Consider the following 27,926-nt stretch of genomic DNA (forward strand, 5'->3'; position numbering starts at 1 on the left):
CGAAAGTTTTAACTGCAGGGAGGCCTGGGTGGCTCAGTCAGTAAAGCATCTGCCTTCCCCTCTGGTCATGATATCAGGTCCTGGGATCAAGCTCTGCATCTGGCTCCTTGCTCAGTGGGAATCTGGCTTCTCCCTCTGCCAGCTGCTCCTCCTGCTGGTGTACTCTCTTTCTCTGACAACTAAATAAATAAAATCTTTAAAAAAAAAAAGTTTTAAGGGAGCCTGGGTGGCTCAGTGGGTTAAGCTTCTGCCTTTGGCTCAGGTCATGGTCTTGGGGTCCTGGGATCAAGGCCCTCATCGGGCTCTCTGCTCAGTGGGGAGCCTGCTTCCCCCTCTCTCTCTGCCTACTTGTGATCTCTCGCTCTCTGTCAAATACAGAAGTAATATCTTAAAAAAAAGTTTTAACTGCAAAAAGAAGTTATAATTGCAGCATTATTTTATTTTATTTTTTTTAAAGATTTTATTTATTTATTTGACAGAGAGAGAGATCACAAATAGGCAGAGAGACAGACAGAGAGAGAGATGAGGAGAAGCAGGCTCCCTGCTGAGCAGACAGCCCTATGCGGGACTCGATCCCAGGCCCCTGGGATCATGACCTGAGCCAAAGGTAGAGGCTTAACCCACTGAGCCACCCAGGCGCCCCTGCAGCATTATTTTAAGAGAAAAACTGAAAATAACCTCCATGTCCACTGACAGGAAATGAATAAGGACATTTTGGTAGATTCATAGAATAGATTACTATAGAATAGCTAAAATAAAGAAACTTAACCTGTCTCAAAATTTTTAAGTTTCAAAAACATAACTTACATTCTAAAAAATCACATAAGGAGATATAAGGTATGATTTCATCATGTATAAAGTTTATATAGTATATTGTGCTGTGGATACATGATAAATGCAGTTAAACATATGCATGGGCATAATAAACAACAAATTCAGTCAAGTGTTTACTTCCAAGAAAGTAAAAGCTGGAAGAAGGATTATCTGTAAAAGGATGAAGGTTTTTTGGAATGTTTCATTTCTTATAAAAATATATATATCATGCTGGGGCGCCTGGGTGGCTCAGTGGGTTAAGCCGCTGCCTTCGGCTCAGGTCATGATCTCAGGGTCCTGGGATGGAGTCCCGCATCGGGCTCTCTGCTCAGCAGGGAGTCTGCTTCCCTCTCTCTCTCTCTCTCTCTCTCTCTGCCTGCCTCTCCATCTACTTGTGATCTCTCTCTGTCAAATAAATAAATAAAATCTTTAAAATATATATATATATATATATATATATATATATATATATATATATATATATAAAATGCTATTAATGTCAAAATGCTGAATGGAGGGTACCTAGATGTTTGTTGTATTACCCTCTGGACTTCCTCCATCTATTTGAAATATTTAATGATAAGCAAAAAGAGAATACCAGCAAGTGAAAGTGAAAAGAAAGAGAATCCATAATTCTGCCTCCTCTGCTCTATCACTGACATACCCTCCATTAACATATTGACGTAAATCTGTCTGCTATCTCTGCCCAGCAGGACAGGAGGAACAGGGCAGCCGATCTCTGGACAACTGCAGTGAGGACAGTGCCCACAGTTTGGCTGGCTAGGAAATTTGGACCTTAACTTACTCATTTAAAGGATGTTGTTTGGTAAATTAAAATATTTACTAAAAGAAGGAACATTTCATTATTATATATTTAACAAGTTGTATTAACTCACTTTTTCTCACTTATTTTGGCTTGTTCAGATTATTTAAATATTTTTCCCACTCTCCATTTTTCAGAACCACCGTAGCCTTCTAAATGCTTATAGAACCTGTAGAATAAATATGCAAAGAGCATGGCTGTGAGAACAGGCAGTTCTGGCACTGAGGAAGGGCATCAACTTTAAACTTTATCTGAAAAGTAATACTCCTTGTTCTTTTTCTGTTTGTCTTCCTTTTTCTCACTTGCCTCCTAGGATTCCTCATGTGTTTTAACTATAATTTCCCTCACTAGTTGTTTTTCCAATATTCTGTTTTCTTATACAAACAGTATACACAGACACACTTGGTAAGAAGGCTCAGCGTAAAGTGCATTGTGTGATTTCATTTAAGTTACGGTTTTCTTATACTTTTAGTGCCACCTTATGGCCGTGCTCTGCTGTCAGAATCCATACTACTCTGATTTTTTTTTAATGCTCCCGAACAGATTTCTGGCTGAGGTTTACAGTGTTGTCATTGAAAGATATCACCTTGGGGCTCCTGGCTGGCTCAGTGGGTAGAGCATATGACTCTTGATCTTGGGGTTGTGAGTTCAAGCCCCATATTGAGTGTAGAAATAACTTAAAAATAACATCTTTAAAATAAATAAAATAAAAGTAGATATTGTGTCACATAGCAGTGTGGTTTTTCAACCCATCTGTGTAACAGATTCACCTGGTGACTCCAGGCTCACTCCAGAACCACTGTCAGAAAGTCTGATTCATCAGACAAAGCTAGATGTCATTTAATAACTATTTAGTTACACTACTTACTACTTACTGGGAAAAAAGTCCACTTTCTTCCCTAAGTAGATGACTACTTATGATTAGAAGAATGAATACATGGCCATCTGCAGGAAACAGCACACACTGATGTCTACTATTTAACTTGCTTTCACCAAGCCCCGCCCTCTCACTCTTTTCTTAAGTCCAGAATTTTAACAATCATTATTTATTTATTTGAGTAATCTCTGTACCCAGTGTGGGTCTTGAACTCAAAATTCTGAGATCAAGAGTCACATGCTCTTTTGACTAAGCCAGCCAGCACCCCCTACAATCGTTACTTTACCATCTCTATCAGGCATATGACTTATCTTCTTTTCACTTAGGTCTCTTACAAACTGCTGGGAGCACCCCACCTGGCTTTGGCAGATCTGCCCTTTCCAGTCACACCTCATTCCCTGTGCTGTGGGTCCTCTCCCCCAGAAGACTGGTGCAAACCTTGCCAATATGAGTCTCCTGACCAGAGTGCTTTGCATTTTATGGGCCCTGCCTAACTCCTACTTGTGCCTTGTTAAAATTGTGTACCATGTCCATGTATGCTTTGCAGATCTACCTAGGCTGACCCTGGTCCTTGCAAGGTGGCAGGTCTCATTTCACAAGTGGATCAGCACATACCTTGTTAACCAGGGCCATAAGCCTGCCAGTGTGCAAGCTGCCCTGACAGGAGCCAACACTACTGCAAAGTTACTCCTGCCCTGGGGTGAAGGGTAGATAGCCACATACACCAGTTAGACAATGGCCCCAACAGTGGGCTAGGGGCAGACAGTCTGCTCATTGCAGCCTCCGCCCACCAACAAAAACTTCTCAGGGGACAACACAGGGAAAGCATCCAGCAGTTTGGTGCTACTGCATCTCTGGCAAATGCCTGGTCTGCCTACACTCAGGCCCAATGTGACCCTAGACTGCACTGCATGAGAGGACCTCCTCCTCCTACTGCCATTACCCCCAAGATCAAAAGATGTAGCTGACTTTCCCAACAGAGAAACAGACACAGAGTATTAGACAAAATGAGGAGACAGAAGACTATGTCCTAAATGAAATAATGACAAAACCGTAACAAGAGACCTAAGAGAAATGGAGATAAGTAATAAGCTTGATAGAAAATTTAAAGTAATGATCATAAAAAGATACTCATTGGACTTGAGAAAAGAATGGAGGACCTCAGTGAGACACTAACACAGAGATAAAAAGAACCAATCAGAGATGAAGAACGATGAATGAAATAAAAAATATACTGTATGGAATAAATAGTATGCTAGAGGAAGCAGAAGAAAAATTAGTGACCTGGACAACAGAATAACAGAAAGTAATCAAGCCAAGAACGTTAGAGAAAAAACAATTATATAAATGGGAGTAGACTTAAAGAACTAGTGACTCCATCAAGTGTAATAACATTCACAGTATAAGGATCCCAGAAGATGAAGAGAAAGAAAAGGGGGCACGAAATTTCTTTGAAGAAATAATAGCGGAAAACTTTGTTAATCTGGGGAAGAAAACAGATATCCAGATCCAGGAAGCACAGAGGTTCCCCCAACAAAATCAACCCAAGGAGGTCCACAGCCAGCCACATAGTTATTAAAATGGCAAAAGTAATGAAAAAGAATTTTCAAAGCAGCAAGAGAAAAGAAGACAGTTCCATACATGGGAAACCCATAAGGCTATCAGCAGACTTTTTAGCAAACTTTGCAGGCCAAAGGGAAGTGCCATGATATATTCAAAATGCTGAAAGGGAAAAAAAAATCTGCATCACAAATAGTCTATCCAGCAAGCCTACCATTCAAAACAGAAGAAGAGATAGAGTTTCCCAGGCAAACAAAAGCTAAAGGAGTTATCACCACTAAATCAGCCCTACAAGAAGTATTAAAGGGGACTCTGGGAGTGGAAAGCAGAGACCATAAGAAAAGTAAGAAGCTTCTTCTGCTACTTACAGAAGCAGTAAAAGTAAGTGTATCTATAAAAATTAGTCAAGGAACTCACAAAATAAAAGGATGTAAAGTATGACACTATGCAGCTAAAATGTGGGGTGGAGAGGAATAAAGAATGGGTTCAAACTTAAGTGATCATGAACTTAATACAGACTGCTATATACAGAAGATGTTATATACAAACTGAATGGTAGCCACACATCAGAAAACAGTCATAGATACACAAAAAATTAAAAGAATCCAAAAATATCACTAAAGAGAATCCGTGAACTGTGAGAGAAGAGAGCAAGAAAAAGAAAGGGTATAGAGAAGAACTACAAAACAACCACAAAATAAGTTAACAAAATGGCAAAATACCTATCTATACCTATATCCCTATATACTTTGAATGTAAATGGACTAAATGCTCCAATCAAAATGACATAGATTTTAAAAAGTAGATTAAAAAAAACAAGACCCATCTATAATGAAAGTGAGGGGATGGGGCCCCTGGGTGGCTCAGTCGGCTAAGCAGCTGCCTTCCGCTCAGGTCATGATCTGTGATCCCAGGATCTTGGGATTGGGCCCTGCATTAGGCTCCCCTCTTCCTTGCCTGCCACTTCCCCTGCTTGAGCTTACTATCTCCCTCTCTCTCTCAATCTATGCCAAATAAATAAAAAAAGAAAGAAAGAAAGAAAGAAAGAAAGAAAGAAAGAAAGAAAGAAAGAAAGAAAGAAAGAAAATAAATAATACATCTTGGTAGGAGGGTGGCTCTAAGACAATCTGTAGTTCTCACTCTCTCCTTCAGTAAAAGTCGGAAAACAGTATAGGTCACTAGCAGTATCAGGAAATGGTTTTTCTATCTAGCTCTTCCCTCAAATTCTGTTTACTTTGTCTAAATATAAGCCAAACCCTTTAATATATTTAAGTAACACATGATGCCATAACAACCACCAAAGTATTAAGTGCCTCTTTTTTTTCTTGCACTAAATACACACCCACACCCACCATTCTTAGCAATTCAAAATATAGGAAGAGGGATATAAAACTCCCATCTTAAAGAATTTAAGGCTACTTTGCAAATATTAAAATAACTATGCAACAATAATAATAGTTAACATTGATAGAGGGTTTACTATAAGCCAGAAAAGACTGTTCTAATTGTTTTAGATTTATTAAGTCATTTAATCCTCCAACAATCCCATAAGGGTGGGAACACTGTGGTCACCACATCATCTTCCCCACCAGATGGGCTTTAAATGAGAGTGGGGAAGCTAGTCTATTTGAATTGAACTGGCTAGGTATCCCGGTACCTTTTAACTGGGAGGTACAAAAAGGTGAGATTCATAATAGTTGCTCAATAAATAGCTGAAGGATAGCTGAAGAATCAATCCCAGGCATTAGATGTAAAAGGTATTTTCTGTTATTTTTATATTAAAATTTGCCCTTAGCAGATTAGCATCATAGGGGTTTAGCCTCAGCTTCCAAAGCAATTAGCACATCTCACAATATCTGGCTGAATGTTCTGAAGAGGGAAAATGACAACATAATGCAACAGTGTGGAATCAGCTCTGCTACCATGTAATCTTCCTGCAATATTTTATCCTTTAGATATCTGGCTGAATCTTTACCAGGATAACCTCATTTAAAGCCATCTTAAAACGTATAAAGTACACCTTTAAAGGAGCTAATTTTTTCATGAAAGCCTGTGCTCTAGAGCCCACCCAGACTATTTCTGAGAGGGTGGAATGATTCAGATCAAGGGACTTTGCAAACAACTCTTGACATTAACATTTATTTCAATTAAAGACATGTGAATTCAGAATTAATGTAAAGTAAAACCCTTCTGAAGTATTTGGCAAAAGAATACTATTAAGAATATGATTACAATGTTTTTGGTACCTGTGCTATATATTACAGACATTAACAAAATAAACATCATATTCTGAAGAGAATCAAAATCCGATAAATTTTGGTTTGTAAAAATCAATTCACTGGTACAGTCCTCCCAGGGGAGAAGCAATTTGCCTTTTTACCATTAGTTAAAAATCTAAAGAGCAGACTTCCTCTTCTAGTAGTGACCATCACTGCCCTATAGAATATGGACAGGCCTTAAGCCTTTTTGAGAATACAGTAAGAAAAACAAGACTCTGGTTTTTAACAGAGCTTACAGATCATGTACCATAAAACATTTTCTTTTGAAAATAAAAATTTTATAATCTATTTCAAAAACATCAAACACTGAAAAACATCTAAACTAGAACAAAATTTGCAAACAGAAGTTCAAAAAACTTGGAAAAGCCACAAATATAACATCGAGTAACATCTAGCTTCATTTATCAACTAAAACACTCACTTAAAATGATTTTTTTATGTGTTAACTGAGTTTAGCACTACAGTATTTCAATAGAGACTGCCATTCTGTCACACATTATCAAAGCCTGTTCTCTAAATAATTTGAAGAAATTCCAATTACAAGACAAATGAAGACTGAAAATAGAAACAGTGCATCTTAAAGTTTTCCAGAGGTCTACACACAAGTAATTTCCAAACACAAAATTTTTTATATGCTTATGGTTTGGAACAAATTTTCCCTGAGCACTCTTTCTGCTTGGTTAGAAAAATTAAGACATGATCTATAAAACAGAATTTAGTTTGATTTCTACTGAATGCATGCCATTTTTCACCCATCAGATGTTTTTGGGAATGTTGCTTTCTAGATATTGCTAAAGTAAAAAATAACTTTAACTGTTGGAAGGGGCTATTTGAATGGCTTTCAAAATATGGTTAAGTTTTAGAGCCCCGAGAACTGCACAGTGGGTGTTTCAAACAACTGAAATTATTTACGATCCTAAAACTATCAATAGTTATTTTAACACATTCAGAATGGCACTAGTGTCACAGAACAAGAGGTAATAATCAGTAATTTCAGCTCAGATAACCAACAGATAAGCATTAGAAACTGAAAGAAAAACAAGTTGGATTAACATTGTGCTTTCCATGGAATAATGCTGAAAAAAATTAACCCTCCTGGCCAACACAGGAAATACCTCACACCCTGAAAATTTATTTAATGCAATCTGGAGACCTGTCACTCCTTAATATTCATGCAAACTTAAAATTAGCATCACTGGGAGTTTCATCACATAAGCTGCAGTTCCCAATGCTATCCCAAGATTTACAGCCCGAAAGACATGCACAGCACCACCACCTAGCTGTGGTCCCTTAATTTTTTAAGGTCTTAAAAAGTCTTAGCTACTTGAGAGTTTAGGTATCCTTTCTTTCAAATAAATAAAGGATAACAAATATCAGGAGTCTTAACTATGCAAATTTGTAAATGCTAATGTTCTACATAGCCTAGTATCACATTAAAGGAAAATCAGATTTAAGAAGTTTCATATTTACAATTTTAGGTTTCAGAAGGCCTAACTATGTGTTTCCTTCAGTGTTATGATTTATGTAGTTTGCAAGAATAATTAACAAATAACTTAAAACATTTAGAAGTCATTGTTCGGAAGATCTTCAAGAAGTGAGCAATTTCAGATGTCCAGAGGTGTGTCTTCTTTTTAGTTATAGTTAAGGTGCTTTATGCAGGACGCCCTGGACCAAAACGGCTTTTAGACCTAGATTTTTTAAATAGAAAAGAAGGTCAGAGGTGCTTATAAAATAATAGGAAGTTGTTGCTTTACGTTATGCTTGCTTGACACCATCAAAGTTTAATGAAATTTCATGTAGCCCCATAATACATTTTTAAAATCCCTTGGAATGACACATATTTTGGAATTCAGATTTTTTTGGGGGGGGGGGTAGGGAGATAACATCATATATATATTGTATATTATGGATTGCAGCGGTGCCCTATAATCAAACATATTAATGTTTCTTCAGTGAAACAAATGAACATTTATATTCAGTGAGATAAATAAAAACTATAAATAGCATCACAGTAGCTCAGTCTGGGTTTGAGTTGCCACAAAGTGGCAAACAAAGAAAGTCTTGTTGGCTTTCTTTTTTTTTTTTTTTTTAAAGTCTTGGCAATTTTTTTTTTTTTAAAGATTTTATTTATTTATCAGAGAGAGAGGGAGAGAGAGCGAGCATAGGCAGAGAGAATGGCAGGCAGAGGCAGAGGGAGAAGCAGGCTCCCTGCTAAGCAAGGAGCCCAATGTGGGACTCGATCCCAGGACGCTGGGATCATGACCTGAGCCGACGGCAGCTGCTTAACCAACTGAGCCACCCGGGCGTCCCTCTTGTTGGCTTTCTGAGGTTTCAGATGTCAGAATTGCTGATAAGGCATTTGGATCTGTAGAATTAATGATCCAATCTCAGTAACTATTAATCTTTAAAAGAAAATTTGTGACTTAAAATGACAGAGAATCCAACAAGTTAGACTTTATTAAGAGAAATAAAATAAGGAACAGGAAAGACTTCAATGATTTAAACAAATAACATATAACCTATAAACAGTATAAAATTCTACTAATTCACAGTAGCAGTAGAGCTTACATTCCCATCCGCTGCTGGCTCAGAACAGAGCTGATTCAATCAACAGAAAACTTAAAAAAAAAAAAAAATACTCTCATTAAATTTTATGCTTATGACCTTTTCAAGCCTTAAGTTTAAGTTAAAACCTGGTTCTGATTAGTGTCTTGATGATCTAATCCTTGAAACAAAACAAAACGTCAATTATGTACTGCTAGTGTTCATATGATTTTCCCTAGAAAAAGAAAATCACGGGGCACCTGGGTAGGTCAGTCCATTAAGCGGTCTACTCTTGACTTCAGCTCAGGTCATTTGAGGGTCCTGGGATCGAGCCTTGCATGGGGCTCCATGCTCAGGGGGCAGGGCGGGGGGAGTCTGCGGGAGATTCTCTCTCGCTCCTTCCCTTTGGCCCTCCCCCTGCTTGCACTCCCTCTTTCTCTCTCTAAAAATAAATAAATAAATCTTCACACACCCCCCCACCGAAAGAGAAGAAAGAAAGAAAGAAAAGAAAATTATTTCAAAGCCAGTGGCATTCTGAATTTGTTTATACTGATTTACCTTGTATTTTTTTCTGAGCTGCTTTGCCGTGTAGTGACTGGCACTGAGGCCTTGATTTGCGCTTCGAGTCTGGAATAAATACCTCCTGCGAACTTCAGAGTAAAGTGGCAAAATGAAGTTGTTATTTTTATGGAATCAACAGAAGCTCTGCTTTATTAAAATGGCATTACTTTTTAGCTAACAAGCAGTTTTATTTTGATTTTTAAAATTCAGGCTCTTTGAATTATAATTTCTGTGAATAGTTTTACATACAGTGAAATTCACCCTTTGTAGTGTATAGTTCTGAATTCTAACAAATGCATACAGTGGTATAACCATCATTACAAGGGAGACATACATCACTTCCACTGCCCCAAGAAAACCCCCTGGTGCCTCTCATAAGTCAACCCATTGCCACCATCAGTTCCTGGAAACTACTGATCTCTGTTATTGTCTTTATAGTTTTGCATTTTTCAAAACATTATATAAGTAGAATCGTACAGCCTGGAGCCTTTTTAGTCTGGCTTTTTTCACTTTAGCATAATGTGCAGGAGATTCATTTATGTTGCTGATTTATCACTAGCTCTTTCTTTTTTACATGTTTCATAGTTGGCTTATTCATTTACCAGGTAAAGGCCATTTGGGTTGTTTCTAGTTTTTGGCAATTCTGAATAAAACCACCATAAAGGGGCGCCTGGGTGGCTCAGTGGGTTAGGCCGCTGCCTTCGGCTCAGGTCATGATCTCAGGGTCCTGGGATCGAGTCCCGCATCGGGCTCTCTGCTCAGCGGGGAGCCTGCTTCCTCCTCTCTCTCTCTCTGCCTGCCTCTCTGCCTACTTGTGATCTCTCTCTGTCAAATAAATAAATAAAATTAAAAAAAAAAACCACCATAAACATGTGTGAACTGATCTCTGCAGTGAGTAAGTGTTTAACTTTATAAGAAACTGACAAACTGTTTTCCAAAGTGGCCATTCCTTTCCGTGTTCCTACTAGCTCCCTCTGAGAGTTCCAGTTGCTCTCCAAACTGGCCAGCATTTCTTTACTTTTTTTTTTAGACATTCGAGTTGGTATCCAGGGGTATCTCACTGAGGTTTAAATTTACATTTCCCTAATGACTAATGATGTTACACCATTTTGTGTGCTTATTTGCCATCTGCAGTCCTTCCTTCATGAAGTGTCTGGTTAATCTTTTGCCCATATAGTTTTATTGGATTATTTATTTTATTATTTTCAGAGTTCTTTGTATATTCTGGACACAAATCCTTTACCAGGTAAGTGTTTTATACATAGTTTCTCATGTTTTTGTTTTCTTAATGGTGTCTTTAAAAAAAAAAAAAAAGTGACACTCAAAAATAGTGTCATTCAAATTTTGGTGAAGTCCAAATTGTCAATTTTTTCTTTTATAGATCATGCTTTTGGTGTCATGGTTAAGAAATATTTGCCTAACCACGGTCACAAAGATTTTATAAGTTTTAATACTGTATGTTAACTATATTGGAATTAAAATTTAAAAAAGGAATATTTTAGAAGTTTTATAAGGAAGTAAATTTTTAAATAAAAGAATTAGGGCAAGAGTAATTATAAATACATAATACTAATACTAATGTTGATAAATAGTGTTATGACTAATACATAACTTTAGTAAGAACATCGGTATTTCCAGTCATCACTTTCAGCAAGATGACCTTTTATTTTAGAAATAGTATCTAAGCACTGACTACAGAGTTAACTGAAATCAGCAACTTCCAAAAAGTCACCCTCTGGGTAGTCAGTATTTGGTCAGCCATTCACGGTTAATCTACTGTTGGGGTGACATTATACTTCCAGGAATAAACTACGTTACTATGTGTGCTATAGAGGACCCATGGGCCATGGATAATAACATGGAGAACATTTGTCTGAGTCAAGCTAACTGTGAGAGAATATAAAAATATATTAAAGTATTTAAGTTGGTCTTTTCAGATTCTTTCTAGAGCATCTTTATATACCTCATGATGAAAACAAAGTAGGAAGGTATATCTAAGCAAGCACGGTATACTAGCACATTATTCTTACTTCTTTTGCTTCCTTTGACTTGACTCGGTCCAGATCACCCAATCTCATCTTTATAAGGTGCCCTGTAATTTCAGACATCCGTCGCTGATCTGCAGGTAAAAAATAAGAAACCTAACATTTTATGAGGATGATTTATAATTTTTATTTCTTAAAGAACACTTCAGTTATTGAGAATTAATGAAAATACCATTGGATACCATTTTATAGACATATACACTTATTTATCTTTGAAGAACTTCAGGCAGCAAGTGGTAAATGGCTCATATAGATAATTGTGCTGCTTTTAAGGCTACTGTAAACCAACCTAAAACATGATAGTCATCTTTAGAGTGCAAGTAAGGGGCAACAATCAGCTTGACACCTCCAAACCACAGGTGTATATTATATGTAACATATATGTATATATATTACACACATTATATATATAATATACACACACACACACATACACATACACCTATATACACTATACACACACACACACACACACATATATATAAATATAAAATATGTACATTATCTACAGGGATTGTCTACTAATAAAACCCTGGTTAAGGGGCACCTGGGTGGCTCAGTTGGTTGAGTGTCCCACTCTTGATTTCAGCTCAGGTCATGATCTCAGGGTCATGAGATCAAGCCCCACATCAGGCTCTGTGCTCAGAGAGGAGCCTGCTTGGGATTCTGCAAAGCCTTCCTTCCCCCACCATCTTTTAACAAACAAACAAACAAACAAACAAACAAATAAAAATTCTGGTTGCTTTCTAAGGGAATGTGTAAATTCTGAGCCTCATTCTAGTTTGAACATTTTAAGCTATTCAGCATACTTCATAAAATGAAAGATTCCTATCATTGATACTTATACCGAATTTGTACATTATGTACATATTAAAACTTACCATCTTCCCTTTGTGCATCCTGGTTGAATCTCAAGGATCTTGTGGCATCCCATTTATTCTTCTGCATACTCACACTATTAGAAAAATTAAACAAAAATCAGCATTGATGCTTTAAGAGTGGGTATCTGATTGGATTAAGGAGGAATACTCACATGAAAGGAGACACATCTCTAGAAGTTGACTAAAAAAGAGTAGACAACATTAAGGCTCAATTAGAACACATTTACCGATTAGTTTTATAGTTAGTAACAAAAAGCAGCAATAAAACAGGTTCAGAGAAGTTAAGAAACTTGTCCAAGAGATACAGATCTAGAATTTGAATCCAGCTCTATCAGTCTGACCTGGAAGCCCCAGCTTATGCAAACTTTTAGAATTTACCGAGTTGTCTGCTTGTGGTACTTAGCATGCAGATGAATGTATAACCTGTCCAGTGTAATTGTGTGGAACTAGTCACAACCCAGCCTTTCATACATTTTTGGAACCCATGGTTTCTCTTTTAGTCAAATATGATTACTACTGTCCTTTTATTCCTACCTGGCTTTTTACCCCTTCCTTCAAAGTCAGAATAAGAATTATTTTAAAAGGCCATAAAATACATTTATTTAAAAATTATAAAGTCTACTTTACTTTTTTTATTTCAAAGTCTATCTTCTTTTTGAATAAGTAATATTGGTTCAAAATTCAAAAGTTACAAATAGCACATATAGTGAAAAGTCTGTTTCCCAATTTCCTTCTTTAGAGGTAATGAGTCTTTATCAAATTCCTGTGCAGTTTTTCAGAGACATTTTATGCATATATAAAGACATATATATTCCTCTATTCATGCTACAGAAATGTTAGAATATGCCAAAACACATACTGTTTAGCACTTTTCCTTTTCTCACTTATCAATATATCTTGGAGATTTTTATCTCAGTTTGTACGGACTTTGTTCATTTTTAATACTGCTAGCATTCCACTGTGATATATTTTTATTCTTCTTCAGATTTTCCTTGGCTATATTTGCTCGCTTATTACTCAGTATGAACTTTACAACAGTAATGGATAATTTAGAGCTACCTTCTCTAGGGCCTTTTCTTTCTTCTGACCACAGGGTGAAGACATCTGCTTTTTTGGTTGTTTTGTGAACTTCTTTGGCTTTTCCTTTTTCCCTGACAACAGAAAGTCAATGTTATATTTCATATACTTCTCCAATGCACTTGTTACTTACTTAAGAATAATAAAACAATAAAACTATTTTAAAAAACACTTTCTTAAAACTAACAAATCACCTCTAAATAAAAAGTAAATATATGAAAAAGTCAAACTGAATGTGTTTTCACAGGGGTTCATTTTACTTTTCTTCTTTCTACTTGATGAAAAACTTTGGGGGAAAAAATCAAGGCAATGAATTCAGAGTCCCAATGAAATTAGATGTTGAAAATGTTTGGAAAAAATCAACATATTTCTCTGAATCGAATGTGATAGTGGAGTCAACACCTAATACCAAATTTTTATATATATAAAAATAACTCTAACTCAGAAAAACATAGTTTGAGAGTAATATAAGTGAACTCACAAAAAATTTTTAAAATGTCTTTTGCTTGGGTAGGAGGAAGAGCTATGAGACTCAAAATGGAGACAGGACAGAAATGACCTTGGGAGGAAACAGATTTGGGACAAACTGTATTCTGGACTGGAGCATTCCTACAATCAATATTCTGAATTTATTCTGGTTCACCGTGTAGAGGAGAAAGGAAAGGAAGAGAAAAGAAGGAGGAGAAAGGGGCATTTCTCTCACATCAATGTTTGAATGTAAGGATGGTACATTAAATCACTTTCCCAAACATCAATTATTTGTATATTGATGTATACAAATGCTGTGTAGTTTTTGCTCTATCTTAAAAAGGAAACTTTATATTACTACCACAAATGGAAAACCTGTAAAATGTGCTACAAGGAAGATAACCTTGAAGATACTATAAAACAAACAAATAATCAAACAAAAATAACCCAGATGCCCTGGGGCGGTGGGGGTGTGTGGGGAGGGGGTTCAGTTGGTCAAGCATCCCATTCTTGATTTTGTCTCAGGTCATGATTTCAGGGTCTTGAGATCCAGTCCCAAGTCAGGCTCCGTGCTGTGCATGGAGCCTGCTTAAGATTCTCTCTCCTCTGTCCCCCTTCCCCTACTCATGCTCATGCTTGCTCACACACTCAAAAAATAAAATAATAAAATAAAAACAGTATTAAAAATCTAGATAGATTTGCCTCCTGACAAGCTCTGAGTCCCTGACATGTGTTTATAGTTAAAACAGTAGATAAACTAAGTATTATAAAATTGCTAATGAACATGATAAGGTGAGATTTGATAATGGAATGTGAATACAAGTTCCTTTCAAAGAAAACATGATAAAAACAGAACAAAAGTATTATAAACTGTTACCTGTAGGTACTGGCAAATAAAGGGAGGTAGAAAGTGTTTACATTTAAAAGATGCATAAGACAGGGAAGTGGGTGAGGGTGAGGAATGAAACAGGAGACAGGGATTAAAGAGTACACTGACAGAGATGAACAGAGTAATGTATAGAATTGAATCATGGGCACCTGGGTGGCTTGGTTGCGTAAGTGGCTGCCTTTGGCTCAGATCATGATCTCATGGTCCTGGGATGGAGTCCTATATTGGGCTCCCTGCCCAACAGGGAGTCTGTTTCTCCCTTTCCCTCTGCCTCTCCCCCACTGCTCATGCTCATTCTCTCTCTCTCTCTCTCTCAAATAAGTAAATAAAATCTCAAAAAAAAAAAAATATTGTTGAATCACTCTGTTGTATACCCGAAACTAATCTAACATTGTATGCTAACTATACTGGAATTAAAATTAAAATCTTAAACAAAAAGATGCATAAGATGAGAACTGTGAGTTTATGGCTTTCTGCCTGAGGGCACTTCCCAATACCTTGAACCAAGGGAGGAAAATTACAGCCTTATCAGTTCCAGGAAAAAGATGATAGAATTAAAAGTAAGAGAAGCTGAAAGTTTAAAGGGAAAATTTTGGAAGAAAGTCACAAAAGACTTAAGATCTAAAATGTGACTACAAACTCTGCTCAAATGAGTGTTAAATCATGAAAGTATATGGGAGACCAGAGGAAATCCAGCTAAACAGGCAAGCAGAAATTAGGTTCAGGTGTTGACTCCTGTAAGACAGAATTGTTTTTGGTGAGAGATCAGAGTTTCTTGTACCTTTGACTAAATGCCTTCCCAAAATGCATAGAGTTCAAGCTCTAGGAGTCTTACTTAGGACTGGAAAAACAACTAGAAATCTAGGGGGAGTCCACAAATCAAGGAAACCACTAAGCAGATAAGTCCCAAATCTGAATAGAAAGTTTGTCCAAAACCTTGCCTGACAAGTAAAATTATACCAGCTGGTATGACCCTGAGGGTCAAGCTAAAATAGTAGCAGTTAATAGCCAAGAAAAACCTGTGTGGAGACATGAGGGAGACAGATTTTGCAGTTTGGGTCAGGCAAGTTAACTGCCTACTGGAACAAAACCCCTCAGAAGAACAAAATAGGAATTGCACAGATAATCTACCAAAAGTCACAAGATGAAGAAACTGAAAAATATGAACCACTCAGAAAAGAAAGAGTCAACAGAAACATTCTGAGAGAGCTTATATACTGGATTTAGCCCACAATGATTTCAAAACAGCTATTATAAATATTTTGAAAGGGAAAATGGTGTTATTGAATAAACACATAGGAAATCTCAACAAACATATGGAAACTATAAGAGAAGAACTAAGTGGAAATTCTAGAACTGCTAAGCACTATAATTGAAATATTTAGTAGATGGGCTCAAGAGAAAGTCTGAAATGGTAGAATATATCAGTGAAATGTGAAGTCAAACATTAGAAATTATCCAATCCAAAAAATAAAGCAAAGAATGAAGAAAATAAAACAAAACTTCAGAAACCTAAGGGACAATATCAAAAGGTCTAACATACATGTATTGGATTCTAGCATGTGAGTGAGAAAAAGGGACAGAAAAAATACTTAAAGGAATAATGACTGTAAGCTCCCCAAATTTTGTTTAAAACATTAATTTACAAATCCAAGAAGCTCAATAAAGACCAAGTAAGATAGCCATAAAGGAAACCACACTTAGGCATATCATAGTCAGGCTTCTGAAAGTAAAAATAAAATCTTGAAAGAATCAAGATAAAAAGGGCACATTACATATCACACAGAAAAAAGGTCATTTGGAACAACTGAAAAATTTTCAAACTGAAAAACTGGACAATTTCTTAAAAACCTACTTCCATTTATAACAGAATAGAAAAAGCACTTAGGAATAAATTTAACAAAAGATGGTCAATATCTGCATACTAAAACTACAAAGCATTGTTGAGAGACATTAAAGAATTAAATAAATGGATAGACATTCCAAATTCATGGATTAGAAGACTTGCCATCATTAAAAAAAAAAAAAAAAAAGTCATTCTCTCCAAATTGATACTTGGGTTCAATAAGATCCCCCCCAAATTCCAATAGTATTTTTGTTGAAATAGTGACCTTTAATCTAAAATATACAGGGAATGCAAAGCACCTAAAAATACGAAAATAATCTAAAACAAAAGAACAATTTTGAAGGACATACATCACCAGATTTCAAGAATCACTAAAAACTACAAAAATTAAGACTGTGGTACTGAAATACTGATGTAAAATAGACATAAGAATCAACAGAAGAGAGCAAAGAGTTTAAAAATGGATCCACATGTAAATGATCACTTGATTTTTAAACAAAGGTGTCAAGGTAATCCAAAGGGGGAAGAACATTCTTCTTCTTTTTTTTTAATATATATATTTTTAAATTTATTTATTTGACAGGCAAAGATCACAAGTAGGCAGAGAGACAGGCAGAGAAAGAGGGGGAAGCAGGCTCCCTGCCAAGCAGAGAGCCTGATGCGGGGCTCAATCCCAGGACCCTGGGATCATGACCTGAGCTGAAGGCAGAGGCTTTAACCCACTGAGCCACCCAGGTGCCCTGGGAAAAAACATTCTTTTCAACAAACAGTTCTGGGGAAACTGGCTATGCCTATAGGAAAACATAGGGAAGCTCAACCCGTAACTCATACCATATATAAAAATTAACCTGGAAGGGATCATAGACTTAAATAGAAAAGTTTAAATCATACAATTTCTGGAAGAAAATAGCAGAAAATCTTTGTGACCTTGGCGTAAGCAAAGATTCATGTCATTAAAGCATGAAACATAAAAGGAAAACTAAAACATTAGAGTTCATGAAGATAATTTAATAACTTTGGCTCTTCAAAAGACATCATTAAGGGCGCCTGGGTGGCTCAGTGGGTTGGGCCGCTGCCTTCGGCTCAGGTCATGATCTCAGGGTCTTGGGATCGAGTCCCGCATCGGGCTCTTTGCTCGGCAGGGAGCCTGCTTCCTCCTCTCTCTTTCTCTGCCTGCCTCTCTGTCTACTTGTGATCTCTCTCTGTCAAATAAATAAATAAAATCTTAAAAAAAAAAAGACATCATTAATAAAAATAAAAGGCAAGTCATAAACTGGGGACAGATATTTGCAAAATATATGGACTTGTATCCAAAATATATATAAAGAATGTTTATAATTCAGTAATAAGGCAAACAATCCAACTAAAAAATAGGCAAAACATCATTAAAAAAAAATACTTCATGAAAAAGGTATATAAATGGCCAATTAGCACACGAGAAGTTGCCTAGAACAATTTATCACTAGAATGGCTAAAAGTAAAAAAAGTAATAATACCAAGAACTGGTAGAAATGTGTAGCAACTGGAACTCCCATACATTGGTGGTGAGATGTAAAATGTTTCACTTTGCAAAACAATATGGCAGTTTCTTATAAAGTTAGACAAAATATACCCAGCAATTCCACTCCTAGGTATCTACCCAAGAAAAATGAAAACCTATGTCCACACAGACTTGTATGCAAATGTTCATGGCAACATTATTCATACTAACCAAGAACTGGAACAACTCAAATGTCCATGAAATGGTGAAGGGATAAAAAAATTATGGTATAGTCATACAGCAGAATACTACTGGGCAATAAAAAGGAACAAACTACTTACATACACAACAATATAGTTGAAACTCAAAAACATTACACTAAGTGAAAGAAGCCACACATAAAAGACTACCCATGATTCCATTTACATGAGAATTTAGAAAAGGTAAACCACCGTGACAAAAGCAGATTCGTGGTGACCTGAGGGGTGGGACTGGGGAAAGGGAATTGAGTGTAAAAGGGCAGGAGTTAATTTTTTGGGGTGATGTTCTAGTCTTGACTTTGGTAGTGGTTACCCAACTGTATGCCAAAACTCATCAATATGTATACTTAAAAATGGGCGAATTTTATTAAAATTCATTATATTCATCCTCCATTATAAATTCTACCTCAATCAACTGTGGGGAAAAAACCTCACACAATACACAGTAGCATTTCTCCTTGACTAATTATAATTTTAAAATAATTGATAAATAAAATAACTGATATATAACTAGTTTTTTAATAAGAGCATTTGACACATCAAGAAAAAATATATATAAAACTTGGAAAAAAGACAAAGGGAGGGTTGTATGTCCTTTTAGTGTCATACTGGAGGACTGCTTAAGAGGCCATGTAGAAATACTTAAATCTCAAGGAAAATATCCTGTATCTGACTCTCCTATTACTGTTGATTGAAGGCTAAATGCTGTGAAATTTGTAACTTGCAGATTTTTGGATCTAACAGAAATGCAAATGATTTCTGTTTAGAAGATAACCTCAAAGGTGATTGGTTTACTGCCTTGGTTATCAATTAGTTTCGAATCTGACTTGCAATACTCTTTAACATTCTTTTTCAAATGCCTATAAATACCTAAGTCTTCAAATGCTCTTTGAACAAAATTTTTCCTTTATTTCTCTGGCCAAAGAGCTCAAAACTTTTGACACAAGTTTATTCTGTAGTTGTATAAAATCATGTTTTTAATTTCTTAAGAATCATATTCTGGGGATGCCTGCGTGGTTCAGTCGGTTAGGCATCTGCCTTCAGCTCAGGTCATGATCCCAGGGTCCTGGGATTGAGTCCTGCATCAGGACTCCCTGCTGAGCAGGGAGCTTGCTTCTCCCTCTGCCTTCACCATTCCCCCTGCTGGTATTCTCTTTCTTTCTCTCTCTCTCTCTCTCTGACAAATAAATAAAATCTTAAAAAAGAAAAAAAAAAGAATCATACTCTGATTACTATTGCATAATGCTTCATTTGAGTGTCACTTGAAATCACCTCAGGCACACACTGATATAAGTCACACATTTTGAGAAACCCATTATGTTACACCTGAAGTGAAAATGTGGAGGATTATTTCTCAGAACACTGCACTTTTTAAAATAATTTTTTATTATTCTGTGTTAGTGTCAGGATTTGGGAATCCTGATGGAGGAGGCTCCTTTTTCTTTTTTTCCATGTTGCAGCCTACCATGTAGACTTACAGAGCTAACTCCTCACCCCTTGCATTAAAGACTTTAAAATGCTACCTCTTCATAAAAGTGAGACTTGATTTTATCTTAGAAATCAGTACTTTGTTTCTTGGATATTTCTTCTTCGTCTCCAACTTCATCTTCAGTGACCTCAGATCCAGTGGTATATTCTTCTTCTTCTGAAAATAACGATTGTTGTTTCTGAATTAAAAAACAAAACAAAACAAACACACCCTTTAAAAAACATAGTATTAACACATTTCTTATGGATTCTTTCAAACACATTTATCTAAATTTATTTTGGATAAATAAATTTTTTTCAAACACACTTTTCTAAATGAGCCACACAAGATCTGATAAAGTAATAAATGCCTAGTGTAACATTTGGGAAATGGACATATGAATTTCTATGTTTAGGATAAAGTCACATTACATTAAACATTTTTTTAAAAGATTTTATTTATTTGACAGAGAGAGACACAGCAAGAGAGGGAACACAGCAGAGGGAATGGGAGAGGGAGAAGCAGTCTCCCCGCGGAGCAGGGAGCCTGACCCGGAGCTCGATCCCAGGATCCTGGGATCATGACCTGAGCCGAAGGCAGATGCTTAACAACTGAGCCACCCAGGCGCCCCTACAATAAACATTTTTATATTATTTCCTTCACATATCCTAGCAGAGTGATGGGCACATAAAGGTCCTTAGCATTTGTCAAACTGCACCTTTATCACTCAACTGAATGTATGTTCCTTGATATTAAGATTAAATTAAAATATAATAATTGCCATTATCAAAGTAGTCTCATAAGCAAGTATAGGTACACATTCTCTGGATAAATGTGGTCCTGGATTACTCAACAATAGCTGCATCAGCTTCCTGTTTCTGCCTACCCACCCCACTTTCTGCCATCACTGATCCAAATTTCAGTTGCATTCTTGTGAATATTGGTGGCAGATGGCAGAGTAGTGGCAAATAGGTAAAAGAAAAAAAAATCAACCAACCAAACAAACAAATTTTGCCTGGAATTTAATAGATTTGTTTTTTTGTTCTATGTCCTAATGCGACTTAAATGTGAGTTTTATAAGTCATTAGGGACACTTAAGGAGTATACAACAAGATAATAGAGTATATGTCTATTTTAAACAATGGCATTTTCAGTAAGTGCTAAGTTACAGAAGCTGAAAGGATAACTGATTTGAACTAAAATCTGTAAAATAAGATACTGGTAAGATTCTATTAAACTAAACTTTAATTGTGGAAGAAAAAGATCCATGAAAGTAGAATATATTTGCTTACTTACCAGTTGCAGAGTCCAATTTTTCAGTGACAAAAACTATAAGAAAGACAAAGGAATAGGAGATTAATAAATCTGCATCTACCCAGACTGCAGCTCCTTACTTTTATGTGGAGACTGTGGAAGAACTGAAAAAAAGCTGCAAGTATAATTCCTTTCCAGGTTGAAACATAACTTAAAACTCAGGCTGAAGGGGCGCCTGGGTGGCTCAGTGGGTTAAGCCGCTGCCTTCGGCTCAGGTCATGATCTCATGGTCCTGGAATCGAGTCCCGCATCAGGCTCTCTGCTCCGCAGGGAGCCTGCTTCCCTCTCTCTCTCTGCCTGCCTCTCCATCTACTTGTGATTTCTCTCTGTCAAATAAATAAATAAAATCTTTAAAAAAAAAAAACTCAGGCTGAAAATGATGTATTACAAATTTTTTGTATCTGCTGCCTAGAGAACATGTTTATAAAAAAAAAAAAAAAAGAAGAAGAAGAAGAAGAAGAAAGAAAATCAATACTTCCCAATGTCATTTCCAAAGAATAAGCAAATCACATGTAGAGATAATCTAACTTATTTTCTGAACTATTTCAATCACTTTTTTTTTTTAAAGGACGCATTTGTTTGCTTGAGAGAGAGAATGAGAGAGCAAAGCAGAAGGAGAGAGAATCTTAAGCAGACTTTGTGCAGAGTGTGACTCGGGGCTTGATTTCATGACTCCTAGATCATGACCCGAGCTGAAACCAAGAGTTGGACACATAACTGACTAGGCCACAAGGGCCTCTTCAATTACTTCTTAATGTTTATATTTTACTATAAGTTAAGGAACCAGATTATATATGGATATTCAAGAAATCTAATTTGCTATTTGGTATATAATTCATAAATTAATGTTAGTGATTGAATATTTATAGACATTTGAAGTTTACAATGCATTTTACATGGAATATTTCACTTTGTCAAGTAAATGCTCCCTCAGCCAATACAAAGCCCAGAAGTTCACAGGCAGTTGGAGATTCCCTGGTTGTCAGTAACAAGAATAAAAAAAATCAAAGCTATCCAGCCATCTGAAAAATAATTGTTTTGAAACCTTGCAAAAACTAAATGAATTCCTGATTACAATTTAAAAAAAGGAATTTTGTACCAAAAGAAATTTATAGAATTAGAAGAGGACAAAATATCCCATTCACTCTATCTTTATTTTATTTTTTTAAGATTTTATTTATTTATTTCACAGACAGAGATCAGAAGTAGGCAGAGACACAGGCAGAGAGGAGGCAGAGAGGAGGAAGCAGGCCCCCTGCTGAGCAGAGAGCCCGGTGTGGGGCTCGATCTCAGGACCCTGAGATCATGACCTGAGCCGAAGGCAGAGGATTAACCCAATGAGTCACCCAGGCGCCCTCCCCATTCACTCTATCTTTAATTCTCAAATTATTAGTTGTCCATAATAAAACCTCTGAAGACCATGTTAAATTTTTTCCCCAAATTTAAGTTGATTAGTTATTAGTTGAGGGCAAGGAACATGTCCTATTACCTTTAGAGTCCTACTAACTCACCATAATACCTTGTTGTTATGATCAGGTAGTCAGTAAATGCTTATCAAGCAAATACTTTATTAGCCCCACGCTCTAACCAACTGAGCTAACCGGCTACCCTTCAACCAAATTTTTTTTTTTTTAAAGATTTTATTTATTTGTCAGAGAGAGAAAGGGAGCGAGAGCGAGCACAGGCAGACAGAATGGCAGGCAGAGACAGAGGGAGAAGCAGGCTCCCTGCCAAGCAAGGAGCCCGATGTGGGACTCGATCCCAGGACGCTGGGATCATGACCTGAGCCGAAGGCAGCTGCTTAACCAACTGAGCCACCCAGGCGTCCCTCAACCAAATATTTTAATTTAAGTTTAAACCAATTACATTTCTGGTAAAGATTAAATGTCATCAGTTGTTTATATCAGTAAAGAATAAGTGAAACAGCTACTCACAGCATTGAGCTCCACACTTTTGGGGCCCCATGGTGTATTTGGCTCCAGTAAAACATCACAATCTAGACTCTTTTCATCACAGGGACCAACCCCAAAATCACTTAAAAGAAAAAGACATTTTATGGAGAAATATTCAATTTCATAAGAAGTGAAATGCCAATGATATCTTTTTTATTGCAAATATTTTATAAATCGCTCTTTAGAAACATAGTTCTTGAGCATAAAGTATGTCACCTCAACATTTACATTGCTTGATTCATCTAGTGATTCCCCCAGCAGAAGACACTGCCCATAGGGGAGCACCACGGTACTACCAAACACTTGCCAGGTTGTGAAACGGGCTGCTATGACTGGTACTTCTGTGAGAAAGGCCTTCATTAAAGGGTCCCCTACTCCCCCACCTGACCGCCTGCTGCAACTGCAAAATGACAGAAGTGACTTCAGAAATGACTAAACTAAGGAGTTCAAATTTATGCAAGATGACCTCAACGACTGACTTTTTTTTTCTAGTTGCATCAATCAGGCATTTAAGAAGGGCTTAAGTAACTCGGGCAAAGAAAAAACCCTCAAAAAAGGAATTGCGGGCCCCAAACTTTCAATCACCAAAGACTCCTTTTATTCATTTTTCTTCCCCTTGGACCTCCAATATTTTGAAGTATTTTTCCGACCAAGTAAACACCTGCTTTCCCTGAATGGGAGCTAACATATAATTTCAGTAAGCTTTCTGAAATGATGTAAATGACCAGGGGATTGATTTGGGGAAACACTAGAGAATGGAGGATTCTGATATGTGAAGCATACATAAAGCTGCAGCACAGTGTTCCCCCTCTGCCCTTACCTAACTGTATCTTTAGAAAAAGGCACAACGATGACATCTTTGTGTTTGTGGAGATCGTCCAGTATTTTAGCAGTTGGGCAGGATGGCAAATCTCCACCTTCACCTTGATCCTCAAGAGCAGCCACATGGTCCTTCACTTTACAACCCTGTGTCATAAGAGACATTAAATTAGAGAGGTTGTTTGTTATAGAAATGTTCCTGTAAAGATGATTGTATGATTTTGTTCTTCTTTGCCTGGCAATATCGTCATAGCAACCATTTTACCACTTTTTTTTTTTTTTTAGAGATTTTATTTATTTTTTTGTCAGAGAGAGAGAGAGTGAGCGAGCACAAACAGACAGAATGGCAGGCAGAGGCAGAGAGAGAGAAGCAGGCTCCCCACTGAGCAAGGAGCCCGATGCGGGACTGGATCCCAGGACACTAGGATCATGACCTGAGTTGAAGGCAGCTGGTTAAACCACTGAGACACCCAGGCATCCCAGATTTTATTCATTTTAGAGAGAGAGAATGTACATGGATGAACAGGGGTATAGGCTGAGGGACAAGGAGAGAGAGAGAATCTTAAGCAGAGTCCATGCTGAGAACAGAGCCTGATCTCATGACCCTGAGACCATGACCTGAGCCAAAACCAAGAGTCAGATTGTTACGGGGCACCTAGGTAGCTCAGTGGGTTGGGCGTCTGCCTTCCGCTCAGGTCATGATCTCAGGGTCTAGGGTCAATCCCCGCATCAGGCTCCCTGCTCTGCGGTGGGGCCTGCTTCTCCCTTTCCTGTTTCTCCTGCTTGTGCTCTCTCTCTCTCTCTCTGTGTCAAATAAGTAATAAAATCTTAGGGAAAAAAAAGGGTCAGATGCTTACCCCACTGAGCCAAACGTGCCCCTTGTCATGTTTTAATAGTTTATTTATTTATTCTTTTAAAAATATTTTATTTATTTATTTATTTATTGGACAGAGAGAGAGAGAGAAAAAAAGCAGGAGAGTACAAGCCAGGGAAGTGGCAGAGGGAGAGGGAGAAGCAGACTCCCCTTTGAGCAGGGAGCTCAACTTGGGGCTTGATCCTACAACCCTGGGATCATGACCCAAGTGGAAGGCAGTTGCTTAACCAACTAAGCCACCCAGGCCTCCCATTTTTTATAGTTTATAATTCCCTACCAAAAATTTCCAAGCTTAGCTTCTATCAACTTAAACTAGCAATCTTCTTTATTTCATAGTCTGTGTCAATAATTCCAATATTTATAGTTTCTGTGGCATAAATTCTACTGTTCCCCTTCTTGGTAACCTACTTCCATCTATGTCAGGTTATCTTTCCATGTTGAATATTTTATTAAAAAATTGTTTGTAGCAATAATTTGAGGTGTAGAATAAGGTTATTTTCCACCAAAGAGAATTTTTACTGCTTTTGCTAGGTGTCTGGGAACAACAGCAATCCAAGATGACCTTAATCCAAGTTCAGAACTTGAAATTTCCTAGGCCATGCAACTGAGTCAAAGCCAGCTGCTGGCTGGGTGTTACCCAGGCAAAGAATAGTTTATTTCTGATTTAATCTATTTTCTTTGGATCCCAGCTGAAAGTGTAAGGATGGAACTGTTATTCATTACTAACTCCATTCCTCCAGATCCTTTCCAGACTGGTATTTGCTCCCAGGGCAAAAATGGTCCCGAGTGCTGGCTCCCTTAGGTTTCTATCATTTCCTATACCTTAACACTAATTCCTTATTATCTTATTAGCTTTTTTGATACTTTCAATTTAATCTTTATAGTTATATATCATCTACCTTTTTTAGTTGCCTTTTGATGGGAGGAATGGTCTGAATTACTAGGTCTGCCATTACTGGAAATATAAATCATCATATAAACTATTTAGATTTTACTTAGCCTAAGAAATCACCTCAACAATATCCATTATGTCACATAAAGATTTATCATACAGTTTAATCCCTATTTATTCCTCAACTGTCTCATGATGAATGGAATATAAGGGGTTAATTCAACCAGTAAATAGACAATAACAAGACAATGAGTTACAACTTTTAGTATTGTTTACAACAATGTGAACATGATAGTTAAAACAGAAACACCATTCCACAAAGAAATCAATGACTAAAAATCATATTACTGCAAAATATAACAAAACCATGAATTAATAAAAGTCCTGGGCCTATCAAAGCTAATTCCATTTCATTTATGGTGTCATACCTGATTTAAATAGCTTTGTACGCAAACCATCTACCTAACATTAAATACAAACATTATGTGGGTAACCTATTACCTCATCAATAAAATTTCTGACTAATCGAAGTTGGTGACTGATTGTAAATATAACAAACTACCTTCCAGCTTAAATCCCATGATCCACCATTTCAATAACATTCATGTTAATACCCCAAATTCCTTCGCCCTAAATCTCATCATACCCACCTGGTAAAACCTCAATGACCCACTGTCTTCACATTTGCACTCCAGCAGCTTAGCCCTGCTGGAGAGAGTCACATAAAAGGTATGCTGGATTTCATTGTGAATTTAGGATTACCGAACTCCAATGGGCTCTCAAATTGCTTAGGAACCTACAACCTTTCTCTGGGAAATTCACTCTCCTGTTTTCCAAAAAGACTATTTCAAACCTTGAATACTTGCTTCAAACCTTGGAAGAACCTTCCCTTTCCCCTCTCAATCTTAGCAGATGGCTTTTCCCTCATACTTCAGAGATAAGAGGAAAGGCATTAGATTGGAAAGAATGCATCCAAATGATAAAGACACAATTTTACTAATAACCACAAACACCCTACTCTTTCTTTACTGTTCCAATAGAGGAACTGCCCTTCTTCTCATCTAAACTAATACTGCCTCATAACCATATATCATCAACCTCTCCTCCTCAACTGGATCTCCCACCGACTTTAAAAAAGATCTCTAATATTAAAACAAAATAAAGCAGAAACAATAACCAAATACCTATAGTATAATACTGATTTAGCTTCTCCATTCTCCAACTTCCCAAAAGAGCTGCTCTTCATACTGCCCACATTTGTTCTTCCACAACCCATACCAATCTGGCTTTGGTATCTAGTACTCCAACAAAACAGTTCTTCACACATGAATTCCAGGTTACCATAGTTAAAGGAAAGATTTCTTTCATTATTTTTTCTGACTTCTTGGCAATATTTGGCATCATGGACTACTTTCTCTTTCTTCAAATACTACTCCTTTGATTTTCATGACAACATCCTTGGTTTTCCTTCTATTATTCCTGCCGTTCCTGATCTTTGTCTTTTGTAGGCTTGTGCTTTGCTATCCAGCCATTAAATTCTGGGAGTTTCTCTAGACTTCTCTGTAGGCTTTCTGCTCTTCTTATGCTCACCTAGACCTGCTGGTTTCAATTCTCACTTATGTGCAAAAAGACTTAAAATTATTACCTCCAGGTAGCCAATTCTCTGAACCCCAAACCCCACCTATCTAACACTCTTTGCCTGGTTGTCTCCTAAAACACCTCAATCTCAAAATGTCCAAAACAGAACTCATGAGCAGTAGCACAAGCAAGAAACTGAGTTATTCTCGACTTTTTCCTCTGTGATATAATCCATCAAGCCATTTCAGTTTTACCTTCTAAATTCTGAATTCATCTTTACAACCCTGGGCCAAGCTATCATCATCTTTAAGACTAAGCAGTAACTACTCACATACCTGACGACACTTAATATTCCTAAGCCACTCTACACAGTGCAACTTATCTTCAAAACCCCAAATTTAAAAACAAAAAAAAACCATGGCCTACAAGCTCCTGTCCCTGCATTGCCTAACACCTACCTACCTTGCCAGCCTTTTCTTAAACTGTTTTCTATAACAGGCAGCTTTGTTCAGTCTTTTTCATTCACTGTGTTCCTTCTGGCCTAGGTATTCAGACTATGTCCCTCTTTTTTGCCTCACAAACTCCTACCCACCCTTCAGATTTCAACCGAATGCCAACTCCTTAAC

At 37.0% G+C, this 27,926-nt stretch overlaps 1 protein-coding gene across 5 annotated transcripts in view; it reads right to left on the reverse strand.

Annotated features, from left to right (window-relative positions):
- Window positions 1–6,196: 6,196 nt before the first annotated feature.
- Window positions 6,197–27,926, reverse strand: part of SANBR (SANT and BTB domain regulator of CSR) — a 54,191-nt gene continuing 32,461 nt past the window's right edge. For all 5 annotated transcript variants that reach the window (XM_082746676.1, XM_082746673.1, XM_082746674.1 and 2 more), the window contains 10 exons: window positions 23,958–24,103; window positions 23,120–23,219; window positions 21,168–21,200; window positions 19,971–20,070; window positions 13,443–13,534; window positions 12,536–12,564; window positions 12,384–12,457; window positions 11,488–11,576; window positions 9,455–9,546; window positions 6,197–8,040 (listed from right to left, as the gene is read on the reverse strand). In XM_082746676.1, coding sequence (XP_082602802.1) covers window positions 8,004–8,040; window positions 9,455–9,546; window positions 11,488–11,576; window positions 12,384–12,457; window positions 12,536–12,564; window positions 13,443–13,534; window positions 19,971–20,070; window positions 21,168–21,200; window positions 23,120–23,219; window positions 23,958–24,103 — 792 coding nt within the window. In that variant the 3' untranslated portion in view covers window positions 6,197–8,003. The remainder of the gene's footprint in view (window positions 8,041–9,454; window positions 9,547–11,487; window positions 11,577–12,383; window positions 12,458–12,535; window positions 12,565–13,442; window positions 13,535–19,970; window positions 20,071–21,167; window positions 21,201–23,119; window positions 23,220–23,957; window positions 24,104–27,926) is intronic.

Source organism: Mustela nivalis (genome assembly GCF_964662115.1).
Source record: "Mustela nivalis genome assembly, chromosome: 8".
NCBI classification, from domain to species: domain Eukaryota; kingdom Metazoa; phylum Chordata; class Mammalia; order Carnivora; family Mustelidae; genus Mustela; species Mustela nivalis.